The 21496-nt window shown below is 49.5% G+C and overlaps 1 protein-coding gene across 1 annotated transcript in view; it reads left to right on the forward strand.

Annotated features, from left to right (window-relative positions):
• The window catches only part of LOC111152635 (amyloid beta precursor protein binding family A member 2), a 193886-nt gene that overhangs the window by 124644 nt on the left and 47746 nt on the right, over positions 1 to 21496 (forward strand). Inside the window, exon 3 of the mRNA XM_022511172.1 lies at positions 522 to 1527. Within this exon, the coding sequence (XP_022366880.1) occupies positions 562 to 1527 (966 nt within the window). The 5' untranslated portion in view covers positions 522 to 561. The remainder of the gene's footprint in view (positions 1 to 521; positions 1528 to 21496) is intronic.

Raw genomic sequence — 21496 nt, forward strand, 5'->3', positions numbered from 1 at the left:
AGAGAGGCTTCTGTGCACTGGGGAGGGCAAGACAAGCTGATAGGGGAGGGAAATTGAGTGGGCCTTTGGGGAGCATTAAGGATTCAGACTTGGAAGTTAGCGTACCTCCTTATCAGACCTCATTATGTCTTCTGAATGCAAGCCTCTCTCTCTCTCTCTTTTTTGAGAACAAATAACTTGATCTGATGACCCAAACTGGGTGAGCATTTTCAAGAAGTCCTAAATGAGCTGGTGAGATTCTGGGAGAGAGGCAGTCTTCCCGGTGAATGTCAGGTGCTCCGCCTCTGCCCCTTTCCCTCCAGCCGTGCACATCCTCTCTTCTCTTTGATGTGGGCATGCGCAGCTGTGGTGGGGATGTTGCATTATCGGAACAGATGTGTCTTACCGTTGCCATTAAACAACATGGTGGCCAAACACTCCAGTGGGTCCCGTGTGGCTGGCAGCCCATGGCCTGGCACGATTCTTGGGGTGGCCATGCTTGGTGGGGTTCTCACTGTCCTCTCCAACATTCCTCCCCACAGTGGCTGCCTGCAGGTGACCATGGCTGTGTGAGTGTCTGCCATGGCCAACCGGAAGCGTCAGAGCACGGCGAGCAGCATGCTGGACCACAGGGCGAGGCCGGGCCCCATCCCCCATGGCCAGGAGCCAGAGAGCGAGGATGCAGAGTTGCCCCTGGAGGAGTACGTGCCCAAGGGCCTGGAACTGGCCACCCTGCGGCCTGAGAGCCCCACGCCCCCGGACCAGGGGTGCCACGACCACAGCCCTGATGGGGACTCCAGCTCTGACTACGTGAACAACACCTCCGAGGAGGAGGATTACGATGAGGGCCTCCCCGAGGAGGAGGAAGGCATCACCTACTACATCCGCTACTGCCCTGAGGACGACAGCTACCTGGAGGGCATGGACTGCAACGGGGAGGGGTACCTGGCCCACGGCACACGCCACCTGGAGACGGATGAGTGCCAGGAGGCAGTGGAGGAGTGGACAGACTCGGCAGGCCCCCACCCGCATGGCCACGGGGACGAAGGCAGCCCAGACTACCGGGACAGCCACCTACCCATCCCGGAGGACGAGGCCTCCGTCCTGGAGGCCCAGGACCAGGAAGAAGGTGTCCACTACTGCCCCAGTGAAGAGGGCTATGAGGACTACTACCCCACAGAGGCCAACGGGAATGCAGGCAGCGCCTCCCCTTATCGCCCGAGGCGTGGGGACGGGGACCTGGAGGACCAGGAGGAGGACATCGACCAGATCGTGGCTGAGATCAAGATGAGCCTGAGCATGACCAGCATCACCAGTGCTGGGGAGGCCAGCCCTGAGCATGCACTGGTGCGGGGGCCTGAGCCGGGGCCCGGGGACTCCACAGAGGCTAGTCCGCCCAGCGAGGCCAGCCATGGCCCTAGCAGACACGAGGGAAGGCCCAAGTCACTGAACATCCCTCCAGAGGCCAAGCACTCCGGAGACCCCCAGAGAGGCTTCAAGACCAAGTCCAGGACTCCAGAGGAGAGGCCGAAGTGGCCCCAAGAGCAGGTAGGATGCTGGTTATCACAGGGACGAGGGTGGGGGTGGGCAGAGGGACCTAGAGAGTAAAGGATGCTCTCCTGTCACCCATGTGGTTGCCAAAGCCTATAGTTCAAATATGCATTTAATTCTTCATCTGTTCCATTACGTAGCAGGTGTGTGGATGTTCTAGTGCCATCCCGAAGATGCCCCCCTCCCACTAGGGGGCCAGTAGGCCTCCCGCTAGGGTCTCTAGCCTGCATGCCCTGTGTCTGCTCAGGGTTGGGGGCGGTCCGTGTCACTACCATCCCCCCACCAGCTGGTTTCTTCAGGCCGACAGGACGTTGGCAAGGATGTGAGGCTGCTGGCTCGTGCAGGGTCCTGCAGCCAGTGATAAGGGACAGTGACCTGAGCACATGTCACAGGGGCCACTGTATTCTGGTGACACTCTTCCAAAAGCTCAGGGGCTTGGCCTTATGGGCTATTAACTGTAAAAAACCATTTTGAAAATAATTATGTGAAGGTTTGACAAAGGGGTGGAGAAGAAATGCTGCTGATGCGGCCAGTGGATTTAAGCATGACCGTATTCCTCTTCATTATATCAAAGTGAGCGTGTGTTCTAACAGTTGCCTTTGAAAAGCTGCTTTTCAAAAAAAAAAAAAACCCTCTGTGAATATATAAAGAAGATGTGATGATTGCACTTGTGTAAAGGAGCTTCTCGTTGGCCAATTCTGTGGGCAAATGAGAGCGAAACGCTTTTATATTTTTAAAGCCTTAATTATTATTTTTTTTCCCCAGAGGAGTCCATGAGTTTAAAAAATACATACATATGCTGAGAACATGTCTTTGGGACATGAGTCATATTCACTTGCTGCTAGATTTCTGGCACTGGCTTATTGATGCCTTTTGTTCTTTTTAGAGATTATTAAATGTGGGTTGACTTCACTGACAGGTGTTCCTGGAACTCAGGGCAGCTGTGCCTGCACGGGGGGCTTTGGGTTGTAGAGAAACTGCTGTTCCACCAGTGGATTTGGGGAGCTCCCCCCAAGGATGGGTAGCTCAGGGGCAGAGGTCTGGGCTTTAGGCCAAAGTGTCGCTGGCCATCTTCACTTCAGCCGAGTTGGACTCATGGCCCAACAGTGGCTATGACCCCGCAGGGAACTCATGGGGGCTGCCTGGGGCGGGTGACATAGTATGTTTGTTGTGGTGACTTTCCTGACAAAGTTTTGGTCAAGAGAACATAATCTTTAGAGCATGAAGGGGAGGGGGCACTGAGGGGAGGAGTGGGTAACTTCTCTCCCTAAATAGATTGTCTCCTCAAAGCAAATGCTCTTATTCAAGATACAGGAAAAGCTCATTTAGATAGGTTAATTATTGCATAGCTTTTTTTGATTTACTTATTCATTGGTAAATGACTTCCCTCAAAGAGAAAGACTGCCTGGTGATTCCCAGCTTAGGGCTGACAAGGGTCCTGGATGAATATGGGGTCTGAGGACTCCTTTGGAGGGCTCTGCCTCGTCTAAGCGAAGATCACGTGACCTGGGTCTTGACATCTCATAGACCCAAGTGACCCCTTCTCCAGATGAGGAACCTTTTGAAATTTGACCCAAAACAGCCACTATGCTAGGGTCATCTTGAAAGCAAGATTGTGTGAAGCAGTAGGTACAGTGGGAAACATGGGGACTCCTTGCTTCAGATCTCAGCCTACCTTCCTCCTGGAATCCCTGACTCCCCACATCCTTACCCCACCGCCCCTGCTGGGGACAGCCAGGCTATGCAGTGGGAGCCAACCAAAGAGGGGCCTCAAACGGGCTTCCAGGGTGCATGAGTCCCATGCTGGCCTTTCCTTGGGCCGTCTGCAGTTAATGTGGCATAGCCTGGGTTAAGGCTATGGTAAATAAAACCAAAAAACTCCTTCCAAAAGCTCAGTCTATGGGCCAGCCGCCTACCGCAGGAGGCTTCCACTGGGAGGAAACTATACAGCAGAGTGGCCCTCTTCTCTCTGACATTTCTTTTAAAGCTGGAAAAGTTATGTCGTGGCCACTCTGAAGAATATTGTGTAGCATTTTATTTCATCCTTGCATGGACAATGCCACAGTGGAATTAGAAATGCGAATAGGAGGAAGTTCCCACCATGGCTCCCACTGCCCTCCCAGGTGAGCTCTTTCTGTTTCCCTGTGTTCGCCTTCAGACTCCAGCACTGAGCATGAATAGCATACGTGGCTGTCACGTAGTCCAGACATAATTTTGCCATCCTCCTCTTAGAACCTGACACCTTGCAAGTATTTTTCCGTGTTCCCGTGTAATTTTCATCATCATTTTTACGGACCTTTGTCCCATTCAGGCCATGTGCCATCTCATTCATGCGTCTGCACAGACCCTGCTCCTGAGCCTGCAGGTTGCACATAGCTTTGTCTTCTATGCGTCCGACCTCCGGGGACATCTCCCTCCAAGTTTTCCTGCTGGTTTATTACGTGAAGATAAATTCCTGGAGTGGACATGAATGCTGATCATCTCCCCATATTTGTCTTGCCTCCTTATTTCTCCTTTTCTATGAATGTTCGATGTATGCCCTTTATTTTGGGGGAGGTCTGGGTGATTTTCTATTTCCTAGGAGTACTTTGTATGCTCTAGATGTTACTTTTTTATTAAAAGATTATTTATTTATTTATTTATTTGACAGAGAGAGAGAGAAAGAGAGAGAGATCACAAGTAGGCAGAGAGGCAGGCGGGGGGGGGGGGCAGGGAAGCAGACTCCCCGCTGAGTGGAGAGCCCGATGTGGGGCTCGATCCCAGGACCCTGAGATCATGACTTGAGCCGAAGGCAGAGGCTTAACCCACTGAGCCACCCAGATGCCCCAGATGTTACTTATTGCTACAGATATTTCCTTCAGTATGTTTCCTTTATTTATTTATTTATTTATTTATTTATCTGACAGAGAGAGAGAGAGAGAGATCACAAGTAGGCAGAGAGGCAGGCAGAGAGAGAGAAGGAAGCAGACCCCCACCAAGCAGAGAGCCCGATGCGGGGCTCGATCCTAGGACCCTGAGATCACGACCTGAGCCGAAGGCAGAGGCTTAACCCACTGAGCCACCCAGGCGCCCAGCATGTTTCCTTTTGTAAAGGTTCTGGTTTGCAGGCAGACCTCTCCCCTGCATGATGCTGGGGAGACCAGGACATCTATACTGGGTGGGGAGGGGGCACTATTATGAGAGAACCCAAATGAGATAGGCTCAAGTTGCCAAAAGACAGGATGGGATGGTGGGGGACAAGGGTCTGTGCGTTGAGTGTTTTTACAGAAGAAAGAACTATTTCAAAGCAGTGCATGATTATTGAGGGACATTTGGAGAACAGAAGCAAAAAAAAAAAATTTATATATTTTGTCACGTGGCAGGGCCAAATTCTATCGCTGAGTGTTTTTAAATCAAAGAGGCGAACTACCTGACAGGATTTCCCAAAGCATCCTGTTAGATGTGTTCTGTAAACAAAGCCAGGCAGATCCTTGTTATTCGTGGATTCCATTACCCGTGACCCGGCCTCCTCGCTAACATTTACTTGTGTAAGCTTCAAATCAGTTCTCGTCGCACCTCTGTGAGCATTTGTGGGCATGCACAGAGAGGCAGAAACGTGTGAGGCCCTCAGCGTGCACAATCCCAGCCGCATGTGAACAAGGAGACCCTTTGCCTTCTCGTCTCAGCTCTCACACTGCAAGCAGGTGTCCTACCCGCGATCCTTGTAGTGCCAGGGTATTTTTTGCATTTTTGTGCTCTCTGTGGGATGACGCAGTGACCCCCACGTGCAGTGCTGGCGTGCTGTCTGTTGCTTCTGAGCACGAGAAGGATGCGATGTGCCTTATGGAGAAAATACGCTGTGTTCAATAATTCATGTAGGTGTGAGTTGCAGAGCTGTTGGCCATGAGTCAACAATATGGTACAGCCAGAGAGAGGGAGAGGAAATTCGCCAATCCGTACACAGGGTTGCTCTGGGAAGTGCTAAAGTAATACGGATAGTGTGTGAAGAAACATCGGAGAAGTGGCTAACTTTGGGGGTTCACGAGATGACCCGCTAATAAAAAGAGCGCAGAAAGGTGCTGTGATGAGGCCAAGAGCCCGAGAAATTTACAGTCTTATTTTCCGAGGTCAGGGAAGTGTGAGACTCTTTGCAACCAGTTTTATTATAAAGAAATACTGGATATAATTACTTGTAAGGAATGCACGTTAAAAAAAAAGTGTCTAAATAGGAAAACACATAAAACAGGTGATGCGTTGATCGTCCAACAAAAATGACGACCAGAGGCTTTACAGGAACCTTATCCTGGATTTCTCCTCGGAGCTGGGTCAGTATTCACACACATGGAGATCACAGCAGGCTTACAGACAAGAACTCACACGAATAAGGAGAACCGACTGCATCTGATTGGCCAATGAGTTTGAGAAACTTTACTGCAAAGGTTTCCCATGTCTTTCGTTGTACATGTGCCGTGGGGCAAAGTCCCAGACTCACTATGACAAAGACACCTCCAGGCCCCTTGGCTAGTGTTGCCCCCCAAATCTGGATTATCAGGCCCTTTACTCTCCATGCAAGGCCTATCAGGAAAATACAGGCCAAGTTGCTCATCTTCAGGGATGGAGAGCCAGATCACACGATTTCCTGAGGTCTCTCCCTTCTTGGCTGTATCCCAGGATGACTCAACATCCACCCAAAATGCTGAGGACGGGAAAGGTGTTGCCTTTGTCACCCTTGGGGCCCTGGGCTTCTGAGGAGTTCATGTTTCTTGTCCTACCATTTGTGGAAATCCGTGGGTACTGGTGGAGGTGATGCCGGTGTCGGTGGTCATGGCCAGCATGGGGCTCCGGACTTCATGTGGACGATCTCAGTGAGTGCTGGAACATTCAGGAGAGGTAGAGATGAGGGTTATTCCCATTTTACAGATGAGGCCGTTGAGACTTTCGTGGGCTCAGTACCATACCCGTGGTCACACAACTCCAGGGCTAAATAGTCTGTGTTGCACCAAAATTCATGCTTCTTACCACCGCCCCCTGCAGTCCTTGAAGGGCTTCTAGAAGAGGTGACGCTGACATCAGGGGCAGGGAGTGTTTGAGTCTGCCTGCTGGTGAATGAATCGGGCGATCTTCCTCCCGGAGAGCGGCTACCCCTACTACTCTGTCCTTACTGACTTGGTAACCACAAGGCCTTGATGCACATGTCCTGACACCCATGTGGTGACCAGCATCCAACAAGACTTCCAGGCCATGAAATTGTCTCCACATCTGGCTTCGTGAGGTCTCAGGCCGTGGATCAAAGTCATCAAGTAGAGATGATCTATGAGTCACTTTCCTTAATTTTATTGAGATTTGTTGATACGAAATATTTTAATTTTTACATGCGGCCATGAAGAATATGTGAGTTTCATCCAGCCTAGTTCGTATTGAATATCTAGATTGAGTTTCCATTCCTGCACCCACCTCTGCTGTGAGCCGAGGGAGGACCTCAGTGGGACCCTGGTCCCACAGCTCAGGGGTGGGCCTTGGGGACTTGGTGTGTCATCGGTACAACTCCTGTGAAGAGAGGCTTGCTGACCGGAGCTCCCAGGGGCTGCTCCTCCAGGTTCCTGGAAGACATGTTTGCTTAGCACCCGAGAGGGTTCCGCAGATTTGCGGGGTGGCCTGGGATAGTGGGTTCTTGTAGTCTCTGGGTGATGCACTATGCGTCTGGGTTTGACAAGGACAGGGTTTGATTTGGACCGATTCTTTTGGGATCCCCATCTTTTTCCTGTGTTACCTTGAGACATCTAACTTGAGAAGAGGTACTCTGAAAATACCTGCTCTATGCCCGAGGGTCCCCCTCTCATAAATGTCTTCCTTTGGGCTCTGGAGGTTTCTGGAGCTGCAGGCATTCCCGGTCCTGTTCCATGTCCTCCATGGGCTGGGCGCCTGTCAGGACATCTAGTTCAAGGTGTTTGATTTCTGCGGCCACTGTGTCCAGAACAGCTCTGCATGCTGGACGGCACAGCCCACCCCTGTTGCAATTATTGGGGGTTTTCAAGATTTTTGTTTATCATCGTTCCAGCCAGTGCTTTCTATAAAGAGCCCTCTAACAATAGAAAAAGAAGGAAGATCAATGCATCATAGCCAACTTAATATAGCAGTTAAGTTGAGGTGAGGTACCCAGCCCTGAGACCACGTCAGATGTACAAGCGTTTGTCATTGCTCCTTGTGGAGAAGGCTTTGCTGTGATTTGGCAATCAGTGGAGGCCTGCCTTGTGGAGGACCTTTCGAGATTGTGATAGGAATGCTGGCTCCACATACGGAGGGAGGATGCTCGGTGTGTGGGTGACCTCGGCCCGCCTGGGCGTGGGGTGGGCAGTGGCTCTGTGAGCGCTCCCTCGGGGCCGGTGTCTCTCAACGTGTGTCCTGTTCAGCGGCATAGGAAATTAAGTCTGGGCACCTGCTTTATACGAAAGGGAACCACGCCCTGAGGGGCTGAGAGGAGTATCCTGAGGTCGCTATCTCCCGGGTAACCTCTGTTGGCATGCCACAGGGTAGCAGGTGCGTGAAGGGATCTGATGCTTGCACTGTGCCTGGGATGCGAGCAGGTACATTCTGTCCCAATCTAGGACAGAGCTGGAGAAAGCCTGGGGGCAGGAGCTGAGGGCATGGCCTGGTCAGGGGAAGGTCCTCGCCCACCTGCTGAGCTTCTGTGGAGAGTAGGTCTCTGTCTTCCCATAGCCCTGCCCCCGATTCTGCCGGCAGCTCCCCTCCCCTACCCACCTGTGACATCGGGTCCTGCCTTTCTTGTGCACATGGGGAGGTGGCATGGGAGAGTTCCCAGGGGCTCCTGTGCCCCTCTCCAGCCTCCTGTGCTCCCAGTGCCTGGATGGGTCCCCATAGCATCTGCCGTGACTGATTCCTGGGGCCACCCTGAGAGACAAAATCCAGGCTGTTCCAGCCTTGGTGTTCTCAGCCCCTCGCTCGATCTGTTCAGACTCCCAAACTTGATCTCTCTGGGGCTGTTTGTTGAGTCAGCACAAAGGCCTTATTTGATTTCTGTGAAGCCTCTTGAAGACATATGACTGCTGGTGGCTATTGTTGTCACGGACCAGCTTATTCACCAGGATCCTGGGATTGCTTCAGCGCTTTTAAAATCTAGTTAAAGCCAGGGTCTCTAAAACACTGTTTTGTTGTCTAAGAAAATTATGTAGAGCCCTTCCACTAACAATAATCCAGACAGATATGTCCCCACCTCTAGGCCTTGAAGAGAGAGCAAGGTGCCTGTCCCCTGGGGCTTCGGGGAGCAGCGTTGGTGTGGATCGGAGTCTGCAGTGGATGTCAGGTGCATGGAACGCTTGCCCCGATGGTGACGGTGATGATTTCAAGTCTGGGGAGCCTTTTTCAGGATGTGGGGGAGGCTGCTGGGGGAAGCTCTGCAAACAGTTTGGGTGCAGGGCCAAGCTGTGCAGGGCTGAGGATACCCCCGAGCAGGTTGGCATCACTAACTTCTGGAAGGCCGTCAGGGGAGGGCTGAAGCCAGAGACACACTGGAGTTAGGGCGGGGGTTTGTGCGGCCTGAGTGAGAGCTGATAGGCTAGAGGTGCCCGATGAGGGAGGGGCTGCTCCGAGGTGTCTGCGGGATCTCCCCTCTGCAGGCCTTCCTCGGGTGGACCCTCTCCCCCTGCAGGGCCACCCAGGGTAGACAGCTCTCACATGCCTTCTTGGGGACATTCTCAGTCCCTTTCTGCTCTGCAGTCTGATTTTGGGGGAAACGAGGTGACACTGACACGTCTCCAAGGGCTGCTCTGGTTTCCCACAGTGCGTTCCTAATAGGAAATTGAGAACTCCACTTTCTGGGCAGATGAGCTGGGCTCTGGGCCACTGGTCTCTCACTAATTCCAAGTGGCCTTCTGAGGCGCTCTCCTCAATCTGGAGTTTCTGCACATAACTCCCACTTTCCTTCAAAGCTGACTGTCCCTAGCCAGGCTGCTCAGATTCCCTGGGCTGCTGGCACCTGCCTTCCTTCCCCAATAGCCCATACGTCTTGGCACCTGCAACGTGCCAGGCAGTGGGGGTGCAAAGATTTAAAATGATGTAAGCCCTCACGCAAACCTCATTCTAGAGGGAGATAGACACACAGAAACCTCCCAGTCACGGTGGGGCTGGGTGCTCAGGAGAGGGACTGGCTGCAGCAGGGGTGATGAGCTGAGAGGCTCTGGGTCTTTGCAGGGCTTGGAGGGGGGCTTGGGAAGTGAGCCAACCAGGAGATGCTGAACGTGGAGGGGCCTGGGGGCTGGGATTGTGATGGGGACTGGGAGCCCTGAAAGAGAGCCAGGGCGGGGGGCAGGACGTGGGATGATGATGGTGACAAGGGAGGTAGAAGGGCCATTAGTTGGGAGGGGAAAACCAGGAGGGAGCTTAGGGGCAGGGGCATCTGGAAGGCCAAACACAGCATGGCCGCTAAGGGAGGCCTTGCTGAGAAGCCCCCGTGCCGCTCTGATGGGCTGTAAGGGCAGAGGGTCACGTATGGGAACCGAAGGAGGTAAATGGGCAGTGTATTATAAGGACAAGAAGGGAGGGGCCCAAGGAGGTGCCAACAGAGAGAGGAGGCCCAGCACCGGTGGGGCTTGAACTGAATTGCGTTGTCCTGAGTCACACCCGTTTGTCAGCCGTGAGCGTCTCGGGCAGATGTGGGGGAATGGGAAGGGACCGGGTACGGGACCGAGGCGGCGAGTCAGCCCACACCCAGCTCCCATCCTCAGGCCCCTGCGGCACCTCCCACAGTCCCTCGCATGTCCCAGCTGCTTGAGACGCAGCCGGCTGACAAAACTGCTTTGTCACGTGACATTGCCTAGGAAGCGCAAGGCTCCGCGGAGGAATTTTTAGAAACATCTTCTGTTCAGGGAGAAAGGCCACATGGCTGAACACGAGACTCAGAGACGTGTAATGTCACTTGTGGGGCCCTCTCCTGAGATGGGACCACGTGGCCGTGGCCGCCATGGGGTGGTAAACCCAAAGCATCCAGATTGCGGCCAAGGCTAGTCAGTTACTTAAGAGGTGACAGGACTGTTGTAAGAGGAGGCGAACAAAGACTGCCTCCCAATCCTATGTGGATAACACCACAGGCAATTCAGGAACACTAAGCACATCTCAGAAACTTCGAGAAGGAGGTGTGGGACAGAATGGTGCCCCAAGTCAGCGGGTGGACTCCAGAAGCTGCCAGGTCCAAGAGTGTTTGCTGATTCCACTGTCACACCAGAGAAGCTGATCTCTCTCCGCCTGAGACCAAGCCCCGTTCCAAACTGCTGGAGCTGAAGGATGTTTGGAACTGGGCTTACAGAATCTCCCTGTCTGGCTCCTCTGGTTTCAATCAGGAGCACGTGGTCCAGGCTTGCGTCTGGTTCCTGTCTCCATCGAAGAGACGTTGAATGAGATGCCATATGCCGTCTTTGGTGCCAAAGCACTGCTGGACCTGACCCCACAGTTGGCCACCTTGTCCTGCTGTGACAGCAGTCGGGCCGCACAGGTTAGGTCAGCGAGCCTGAACTGGACTCCGGACGTGGGGCTGCTGCTTGGTACAGAAGCTTGGCACGTTGTAAGGCTGGAGGAATGTTACTGTTTGGGGAGGTTGTCCATTCACCCTCCTTGGCCAGCCTTCCTCTTCCATGGTCCAGACACTTGCAAGTGGCCTCTGATTTGAGACTTGTTTGCCCACTCTGAATCCTAGTGCAGCCCTACTCCTACCCCAATACTCCCCACCCAGCCTTTGAGTCTCTTGCTTCCCCTCAAATCAGCCCTTGGTAGCAGCGGGGAGACATCTGTCCCTAACTTTCCTTCCCAGAGTTTCTGGGTCTGCTGACTTTGATCATTATGCCGCTGACACAGACTCACCTGCCCGAGTGTCTTCGTCAGACAGGCTTAGACCTGGACCATGCCACACCCATGCCAGGTGTCTGGGTGCTTCTGGGATCTTTTGATCACTCCCGCTGCTGCTTCCTTTCTCTCTCTCTCTCTCTCTTTAAAGATTTGTTTATCTTAGAAGAAGAGAGAGAGCAGGGGGAAGGGGCAGGGGGGAGAGGGAGAGAAAGGATCCCAAGCAGACTCTGCACTGAGCACGGGGCCCAACACGGGCCTTGATGTCACAGCCCTGAGATCATGACCTGACCCAAAACCAAGAGTCAGGTGTTCAACCACCTGAGCCATCCAAGCACCCCTGCTTATTGAAATGACCCCTAGTCATTGAAAATAGAAGCTCTGCCTCTCTGTGGTCTGTCACCTGCTTCATTCATTCATTCATTCATTCATTCATTGGGACCCAAGCATATAAAGGTAGCACACTAGTCACTTCAAGAAATATGAATGTTAATCTTCAAGAGAAGACAGGTGATCTAGCCACTCACCAGTCCTTAAAACCTGCTCCAGGAACAAGACCAATATCAGGTCAAGGCTCTTTTTGTGGAATCGAATTTGCAATTTATGAGAGATATTGTGGAGTGAAATTGCTGCCCAAGGTTATTCTTGCCTAATATTTAATCTCCAGCCCTCTTTTAAATGCCAAGAAGAATGAAACAAAATGAATGAATCCAAAGAATGCCAAGTCATCTAAACTATGGGCAGTTTGGCCCATATTCAGAGACCACAGCATGGTAATTTTTTTTCCATATTGGTAGGAGCATTGTTTTTTTCTTCTGTGCCACACTGATAGTCATAAAGTACAAAAGAAAAGAATTTTGGGGTGCCTGGATGGCTATCAGTTAAGCGTCTGCATTTGGCTCAGGTCATGATCCCAGGGTCCTGGGATCGAGTCCCACATCAGGCTCCCTACTCATTGGGGAGCCTGCTTCTTCTCCCGCTTTCTCTGCTGTCTCCCCCACCCCCCACTCTCTCACTCAAATAACTAGAATCTTAAACAACAACAACAACAACAACCAGAAGGAAAGACTTTTACGTGTAGTGGAATATTATTCAGCCTGAAAAAGGAAGGAAATTCTGACCTCTGCCACAACACGGATGCACCTTGAGGCCACTATGCTCAGTGAAATAATCCAGTCCCAAAAAAACAAATCCTGTATGATTTCCCTCATGTGAGGGTCCTGGAGGAATTAAATTCAGAGAGACAAAGCATGGAATGCTGGCTGCCAGGGGCTGGGGAAGCAGGAATGGGGAGTTAGTGTTTAATGGGTGCAGAGTTTCTGTTAGGGAAGATGAAAAGTTCTGTGGGTAGTGATAATGGGTTGCTCAACAGTGTGAATGTATTTCATGCCCACTTACCTGTCCACTTAAAAATGATTGAAAGGGGGGCTCCTGGATAGGTCAGTTGGCTGAGCATCTGCCTTTGGCTCAGGTCATGGTCCTGGAGACCTGGGATTGAACCCTGCATCAGGCTCCCTGCTCAGCGAGGAGTCTGCTTCTCCCTCTGCCCCTCACTCTGCTCTTGTGCTCTCTCTTGCTCTCAAATAAATAATCTTTTTAAAAAAATGGTTGAAATGATACATTTTATGTATGTTTATGATAATAAAACAAAAAAAAAGGAAAAGAAAAAAGGCTCTTGGCCTATTTATTGGCCTGAGTCAATTTGAATCATCTAAAACCAAGTCGAGCCAATCTGAACCCTTGTAACTAGTATCAGACACCCCCCCTCCCCGACACACACACACACATTCTGGGCCAATCAAAACCAGTCTGGTGTAGTCACAGTAGAGATGAGTGGACTGCATGCATTTGGCCCTGTGGTCACTGCTGTGAGTGGTCACAAAGCAGTGGGTCTGTTCATCTTTAAGTAAGATTGTTGAGGTCCTACTTTGTTGGTATCATTCAAATAAAAATGTATTGTCAAATATATCATTAAAATAACAGCTAGTTCTGGGGCACGTGGGTGGCTCGGTCAAGTGGCTGACTCTTGATTTCGGCTCAGGTCATGATCTTAGGGTCCTAGGATCAAGCCCCGTGTCAGGCTTCCCACTCGTTGGGGAGTCTGCTTGTCCCTCTGCCTCTCCCCGTGCTTCTTCTCTCTCTCTCAAATAAATAAATAAGAATATTTTAAAAAATAACAGCTAGTTCAACTCTCTCTTCTTATCCTTAGTGTTAGGAAAACCAAATATTCTACATTGTATAATCATAGAAGTTGAACAGGTAGATTTGTAGAAGCTAACTGGGTCATTGGTATCTTCTTTACATATTAGCTGACTAAATGTATTTTTCAAATTATGAATCATAGGACTTTGTGTTAGTGTTTACAGGTTTAGACAGTTCAATTGAGTTGTTTATTACTTAGGACTAATAGTATTGACCAAAAGAGAGAAGTCCTCATGTTAGAGAGCTGGTCATAGCAATTCCATATTGGGAACAGTGACCTCTTTAGATGTGTACAAGTCCAATACAGAAAAACGCCCCTGGAAATGGAATTCTAACATTGACTTAGTATCGGTCATTTGATTTCCTTTTGATTTATGCACCTTCGTTGCCTTCCTTTTTCAGATGTCAAGTGCTGGGCTCTAGGCTAGGTGGGAGAGGCCTCAGGTCTCCCAGGAGAATGCAAGAGCCTGCCATAAGGCCAAGAGACCATTCTTCTGCTCTGGAGAGCCGCTGTCATTAAACTCTGCTCACACAAGGCTTCTCACCTTTAAGTTGGCAGGATGGGAAAAGATGCCAGTGTTTGCTGCCAACCTGTGGAACCTGTGGGAGAAGCGGCCACGTTGGCTCCCCAGCCACAGATTTAGAAAGGGGGCGGTGTCAGTTTCTTCCTTTGAGAACTGAACGAAACCAAATGAAGTTTGCTTTGCATGCTTTGCTTTAAGAGTTGGAACCCCTTTCTTTTCCACAACTGAATCCAAGTGTGATATCCTGGTGTGTGATGCAGGTGACTGGGAGGGAAGAGCCTCTGTGCCACCTGGACAACCCACCTCCTTCCCTTGGCCTTTGTGTCCAAGGAGAGGCTTAGTCCTGCACAAGCTGGTGGGTGACCTTCAGCTAAACTAAAGTGAATATTACAGGTAGGGGTAGTAAGTCTTAGGTTCTTAAAGGGCTCTGGTTATTCATTCTTTCCACATTGTTTAAAAATAACTTTTAAAGATTTATTTATCTATTGGAGAGAGAGAGAGAGCACGTGCAAGAGCAAGGGAGGGGCAGAGGGAGAGGGAGAGAAATCCTTAAGTGGATTCCCTGCTGGGTGAGGAGCTCAACACCGGGCTCCATCCCAGGACCCTGAGATCAAGATCCGAGCTGAAGTCAAGAGTCAGATGCTTAACCAACTGAGCCACCCAGATAGCTCATCCACATTATTTTTAAACTGTAGTGATATACACATAAAATAAAATGGACTATTTTGATCATTTTAATGTGTAGCGTTTGGCGACATTTAGTGCAGAGTTGTGCAAGCACCTCTCTTTGGTTCCAGAACATTTTCATCACCCTAAAAGGAGAGCTCATGCTTATTCATCAGCAGTCACTCCCCATTCTCCCCTCCCCCTCCAACCCCTGCCAAAGACAAACCTGCTTTCTCTGGGTACAGATTTGGCTGTTTCTGGACATTTCCATCTAAATGGGATCACACAGTATGTGACCTTTTGCGTCTGGCTTCTTTCACTTGGCATGCTGTTTTCAGGGTTCACCCATGTCCTAGCACATGTCAGGACCTCATTCCTTTTCCTGGCTGAGTGATATTCCATGGAAGGGATACACCATCCTTTGTTCATCCATTCAGTTGTTGACAGACATTCAGGTTGTTTCTGCCTTTTAACTGTTACAAATGAGGCTGCCACAAACATTCAGGTACAAGATTTTGTGTAGATAGCTGTTTTCAGCCCTCTGTGGAGTGGCGTTCCTGGATCACATAGGCATTCAGTGTGTAACTTCCTGAGGACTCCCATACTGTTGTCCACAACGGCTCAACATTTTACATTTCCCCCAGGGATGTACTAGGGTCCTGGTTGCGCTCAGATGAGAAAGATCGAACCACCCCCAAGACTTTAATGGTTCAGCCTTGGGACTCCCCTCTTCGGCCCCTCAGGCCGGATCACACAGGAACTGCCATTGTTCATATGTGTATTTGTTTGTCCTCTGGCTTGCCCCACAGAGGGTCTAAAGCCAGCAGGGCTGGTGAGCTGTTCCACACTAGATGGGGAGCTGTCTCTGGTCAAGATTTTTGTTGTGTGTGTCTTTGGGGTCAGTGTAAGACACCCAAGATGCTTGCTTGGGACCAGTCATGTGGATGTGACCTTTGTTTTTGTTTTTTGTTTTTTTTAATACATTTTTTTAAAGATGTATTTATTTGAGAGAGAGATTGAGAGAACGAGTGGGAGGAGAGGCAGAGGGAGAAGCAGACTCCCTGCAGGGCAGGGAGCCTGGTGTGGGACTCGATCCCAGGACCCTAGGATCATGCATGACCTGAGCCGAAGGCAGGCACTTAACCAACTGAGTCACTCAGGCACCCTAGGTGCAGCCTTTGGACAGTGCTTCATAAGGGATTGAAATGCAGAGGTCAGTTTAGGAAAATTCGCTTCTGCTCTGAAATGCTGGGCCAAGCACCCCAGGCACCAGTGAAGGACAAAGTCAAGGACATGCTAGGTGGTCGTGGTGGTCAGTGGTAGGGGAAGTTTTAGCAAACCGGATGCCGAGAACCAGGCCAGGCCCGGAGTGTGCCCTGGGGGAGCTCAGTGCAGGTGTCGGTCTCTCAGGCCCCAGGTAGGGCTGCCAGATGGAGTAAATAAGAGGACATGCAGTTAAGCTTGAGCCTTGGACAGAGGATGCAAAATTGCTTAGTATAGGTATGTTTCATGAAATATCTGGGCAGGGGATGGAGAGAGTGTGGGGGGAGAGACTCTCCTTAACCCTCCTGTTCACAGGCCCGCCCGGAGATGTTAAAAGATAGACTGACCGGCTGGTTTCCCTAATGGACTTTGTCATGATTCTTTGAAGCCACAGATTGGCTTCAAAAAGATATGATCACCCCCATGGGGATGACTATTATAGGAATAAATACTTCATCCCTAAGCTCTCATTCTCCTCCAGACAAATGTCATATGAGTGATCAGAATTCTAAGGGGGCAGAAGAAAAAGAACAATATTGTCATTTTTCTGAGCCACCCGCCTGGCAGGGGACAGGTTGAAGGGCTTGTGAAATATGTTCAGGACGCAATAGGCAGACCTTCAGTCAGCCCACGGTGGCCGACGCTCTCAGGGTGGCCCTCCATGAGCCCCCGGCAGGCTGTGGGTCCCGGCTGACCCCTGTTGTGTGGGACAGAGGAAGGCAGCTTTGCTCCATGTCTGATGCCTTTGGAAACAGGGAGCGGGAGGTGATTCCCGGAGAAGGCTGTCTCCAAACTGAGCTGTCTGTAAGCCTGGGATGTGTCTGACAAGGAGTCACATGTGAGGGGAGACAGCATAGTTCAGTGTGAAGGTTGTGGCTTGCCTGGCTTTGAGCTGACGCTCTGTCCCTCCGTGTGTCACTAACGTGCTTTTCATTCAGGAGACTGTTTGGGAATGTTTGGTGTTTATTACAGATGCCGTGAGGGCGGGCATGCTTGTTTGCTGTTGTTTCTTGTCAAACCATGTGGGTTACGTTGCTGTATTTTCCATTTAATCAAGCAGACAAAATCTAAATTGACACTTAAAAAAAAAAACAACTCCTAGCTCAGGCTTCACCAACTGGAACCAAGATACTTATTAGAACAATTTATTCAGATGAATATATTTTTATTACAGGCAAATCATCCCGAACCCTGAACAGCTGTCCCTGGTCCTGGCATGTCCTGACCAGTCTCTGCCACACATTTCTGTTCTGTTCTCAGGGTGCCGGCGAGGGGGTCCTGCCCCATTTCCTCCCACTAGATTTCACTTCAGTTTCACTCACCATCCTTCTCCCTGTGGATGGTTGGTGCGGCTTCCAGCCCCGGGGCGTCGAGAACAGCCCTTGGTGCTGGACTGCTTCCCTGTTGGCTGGGAAGGACTCAGGTATCCTGGCTGGCCTCTCTTGCTGAGGTGTGGCTGCCTGCTGTGGTTTGGGGGTACCCAGAAGGGTGAGAGAGCATCTTCCGCTCAGATGCTGGGAACCCCCAACCCACGTGGGCCTCTATGATGTTAATTTCAGATGCTGCACCCCATGTTGCCAAGCGCGCCCCCGCCTTGCCCTCAAGATGAAAATCAGAGCGCCAGATGGGCTCTCCTAAGCCCACCTCTCTGAAAACAGCCCCGGCTGTTGATGATGAGATGTGGTTGTCATGGTGATGAGTGGAGAAAATGCTGACATGGAGGAAAGGGTCGAGACTGTAGAAGCTCTGGGGAGAAATCTCCATTATAAGTGGATCTCAGACCCTGTATTGCCCATGGTCACCATGAGCTGTGGCTCCATGCCAGGCATTCCAAGGATGGGCATGGGGGCACAGCACCCAGCCTCTGCTCCCTACCCAAGCCCTCACCCCGTGGGGGCTGCCTCCCCCAGAGGGACCCCTCTTCACCCCGTGTAAGATGAACAACAGGCCCGACATGGCCTCTGCCCGCAATGCATCTGGCGCCCTGACAAGAGTCTGTTGCCCTACATCCATGGCAGAAAATGTAGATTCCACCCCAAGCTGTAACATTTGTAGATGTGGTGTTATCTTAGTCCGTTTGGGCTGCTATAACAAAAATACCATAGACGGGGTGCTTATAAACAACAGACATTTATCTCTCACAGTTGTGGAGGCAGGAAGTCCAAGATCAAGTCCCCAGCAGATCTGGTATCCAGATCTGGTATCCTTTTGGCTGTGTCCTCACATGGTGGAGGGAGTGAGGGAGCTCTCGGGGGGCTCCTGTTCATGAGGCTCACATCCTTAGCTCATCTAATACAAATTATATCCCAAATGTCCCTTCTCCTTGAAGGTTAGGCTTCAATATATGAAATTGGTGGGGACAAATTCAGTCTATAAAAAGTGTGGTTGACCCGTTTTCATCCATCAGTTGGCTGGTTTGTTTCTTTAGGCGTTTTGGAGATTGCTGTTGTCCATCCAGCGTTTGGTAAGATGGTGCAGGCCTTCCGGAAATGAAGTCCATGAACTCAGCCTAGGAAAAGTCACCAGATTAGAGCTCTTTCAAACAAGAGGGGAAACACAGATGTGCTCTAAATGGACTTTGAAATAGCCAAGAGTATAAGACAACAGAAGGTTTTCTGGGAGGATGTGGCAAATTTGGGTTTAATTAAGGTGGATGGGAATAGCGTTTGAGGTAAGAGTTCCCATTGTACTCTTTAGGAGATATTGCCTGGTCTACTTTGGCCACAAAGGGAGGTGCAGAGCCAAGGAAGCAGAGGGAAGACTTAACTCAGAGGCTGGGAAACCATCCTGGCTCCCTGAGGACCCTGGCAGGAGTCATTGCCAAGTCATCCTCAGCCCTACAAGAAGGGGCACTGTCCACTCAGCTTGGTCAGAACGGGTTCTAATGGGGTGGAGACCCCAGATGAATCACAGTCTTCTCCTCTAGGAAAGGATGGGTTCAGCTCCCAGAAAGAGGGCTAGGAAGGACAGAGGAGCATGCCAGTGTTCCTGGACCTGCCCAAGCCCCAGAGCCCTGCCTTGGGGCATACTGGGACAGCAGGATGAAACCAGGACCCATGTGAATTATCTGAGAGTTCACAGGGCTTGGGGTGCAGACAGTTCTTTGGGCTTCCAGCAAAGGAAGCAGAGACCAACTGACATCAGAACTTCCTGGGCCCCAGCTGCAGCTCTGCATCCCCTCTGTTTCAGGAAAGCCTCATTTCTTCCTGTAGCTTGAGTTTTAAATTTTTCTTGGTATATGGTGATTCCCTCCTTTCTTCCTCTGTACTCAATCTTCCCCATGCTTGAAGCCCAGCCCCATTTTTCCCACCTCCCATATGAGCCCATCCCTGAACTCCCCACCCACCCCCATCCCTGCCTTTGAGATGCAGTAGTGTTTGTAGTCATGAAGGGGATGTTCAGCTAGGAATCCATAGTCTTCTAGGTGTCATCAGTGCCTGGAGAGTGGTCCCATGTCCCTTCATTCTTCTCTAGCCCTGCCAGAGAGACTGAATGACATCAAGGAACACAACAGTAACAGTCTAGACAAGGAAGAAAACCAGCAGCGACATCTTACTATGCTATCTAGACCTGTGGGAACCTAGCTGTTATCTCCAACACGCGAAGCCTCAGTCTTGTGAGCTGTAAAGCAAGAGTGGAAATAGTGTAAATTAATTATTTCTATGTAAACATGAGTGTAGTATATATTTATAATATAAATTTATTTATTTGTAAGTATAACTTATCATTAATATCATCATCATCATCATTATATTGTTATTGCTTGATAATTTATTTCCAGAAAGTTCTGAAACTTCGCATGATGGCTTACTAAAACCTCCCTTGGGGTTTGTAGAGTGATTTTGGTGCTATGGATCTGGCCTTTACATTCTGGATGGTGCAAAGCACCACATACAGATACTCAAACTTTAAATTTTGTTACTTGAGATTTTGGTTTGATGTCCTCTTTAAGAGAAGACTTATGACATGTCCTTGGAACATTTTGTTTTCCTTAGTAGTAGATTGACTAATTTGCATTAACCAAAGAATTTAGATTATAGAGTTTAGAATTTGCATTAAACTAAGAATTGAGGTTTTTTAGAACTATGATTTTAAACTCTTGGATATTGCTGGGGATATAAAATGGTACAGTTGCTGGAAAACAATATGGGGGTTCCTCAAATATTACAAATAAAATCACAATATAATCTTGCAATTCAATTCCTCATAAGGGTGTATATCCAGAAAATTGAAAAAGGAACTCTAAGAGATATTTGTACTCATGTTCAGAGCAGCATTATTCACAATAGCCAAAAGGAGGAAGCAACCCAATTGTCTGTCAATAGATGGATGGATAAATAAAATGGGGTATATGCAAATAGAAGAGTATTATTCAGTCTTGAAAAGGCAGGAAATTATGATACATGTTACAATATGGATGAACCTTGAGGACATCATGCTAAGTGAAACAGCCAGTCACAAAAAGATAAGATTCTACTTATATGAGGTTCCTGGAGATGTTAAATTGACAGAGACAACCAGTGTCTGGGGGGAGAGGGTAATGGGGAATTAATGGTTAATGCATACATAATTTGAGATGAGCAAGATGGAAAGAATTCTGGAGAGGGATGGTGGTGATAATTGCAGAATGTTAATGTACTTAATGCCTCCAAACCATCCACTTAGAGTGGATAAAATGGTAAATTTAATGTTATGTGTGTTTTACCACAATTAACAAATAATAAATAATAAAATTAGAAAATCTGATTCAGAATATGAAGATGACACAAACAAATGGAAGACATATCATACTCATAGAATGGAAATTGATGTTGTTTAAGTGTCCACCCTACACAAAGCAATCTATAGATTCAGTGCAATCCCTATCAAAATACCAAAATATTTTTCATAAAACTAGAACAAATAATCCTAAATTTTTTACATAAACACAAAAGACCCCAAATAGTCAAAGCAATCTTGAGAAATAAGAACAAAACTTGAGGTATCACAATCCCAGGTTTCAAGATAGACTACAGGGCAGTAATCACCAAAACAGTAGGGTACTGGCACAAAAAGAGACACACAGATCAATGAAAGAGAATAGAAAGTCAAGAAATAAGCTCCTCGGGGTGCCTGGGTGGCTCAGTGGGTTAAGTGTCTGCCTTCAGCTTGGGTCATGATCCCAGGGTCCTGGGATCGAGCCCTGCTCAGCGGGAAGCCTGATTCCCGCCCCCCCCCCCCGCTCCCACTGCTTGTGTTCTGTGTCTCTCTGTCAAATAAATAAATAAAATCTTAAAAAAAAAAAAAGAAAGAAGCCCCTCCTTATATGGTCAAATATTCTACAATATAGGAGACAAGAATACACAACGGGAGAAAGATAGTCTCTTCAGTAATGGTGCTAGGAAAACTGGACAGCTGGCTATATGCAAAGAAAGGGAAACTGGGTCACTTTCTTATGCCACACACAAAAATAAACTCAAAATGAATTAAAGACCTAAATT

Source organism: Enhydra lutris, unplaced genomic scaffold (assembly GCF_002288905.1).
Source record: "Enhydra lutris kenyoni isolate GAN:26980312 unplaced genomic scaffold, ASM228890v2 scaffoldscaffold29, whole genome shotgun sequence".
NCBI classification, from domain to species: Eukaryota; Metazoa; Chordata; class Mammalia; order Carnivora; family Mustelidae; genus Enhydra; species Enhydra lutris.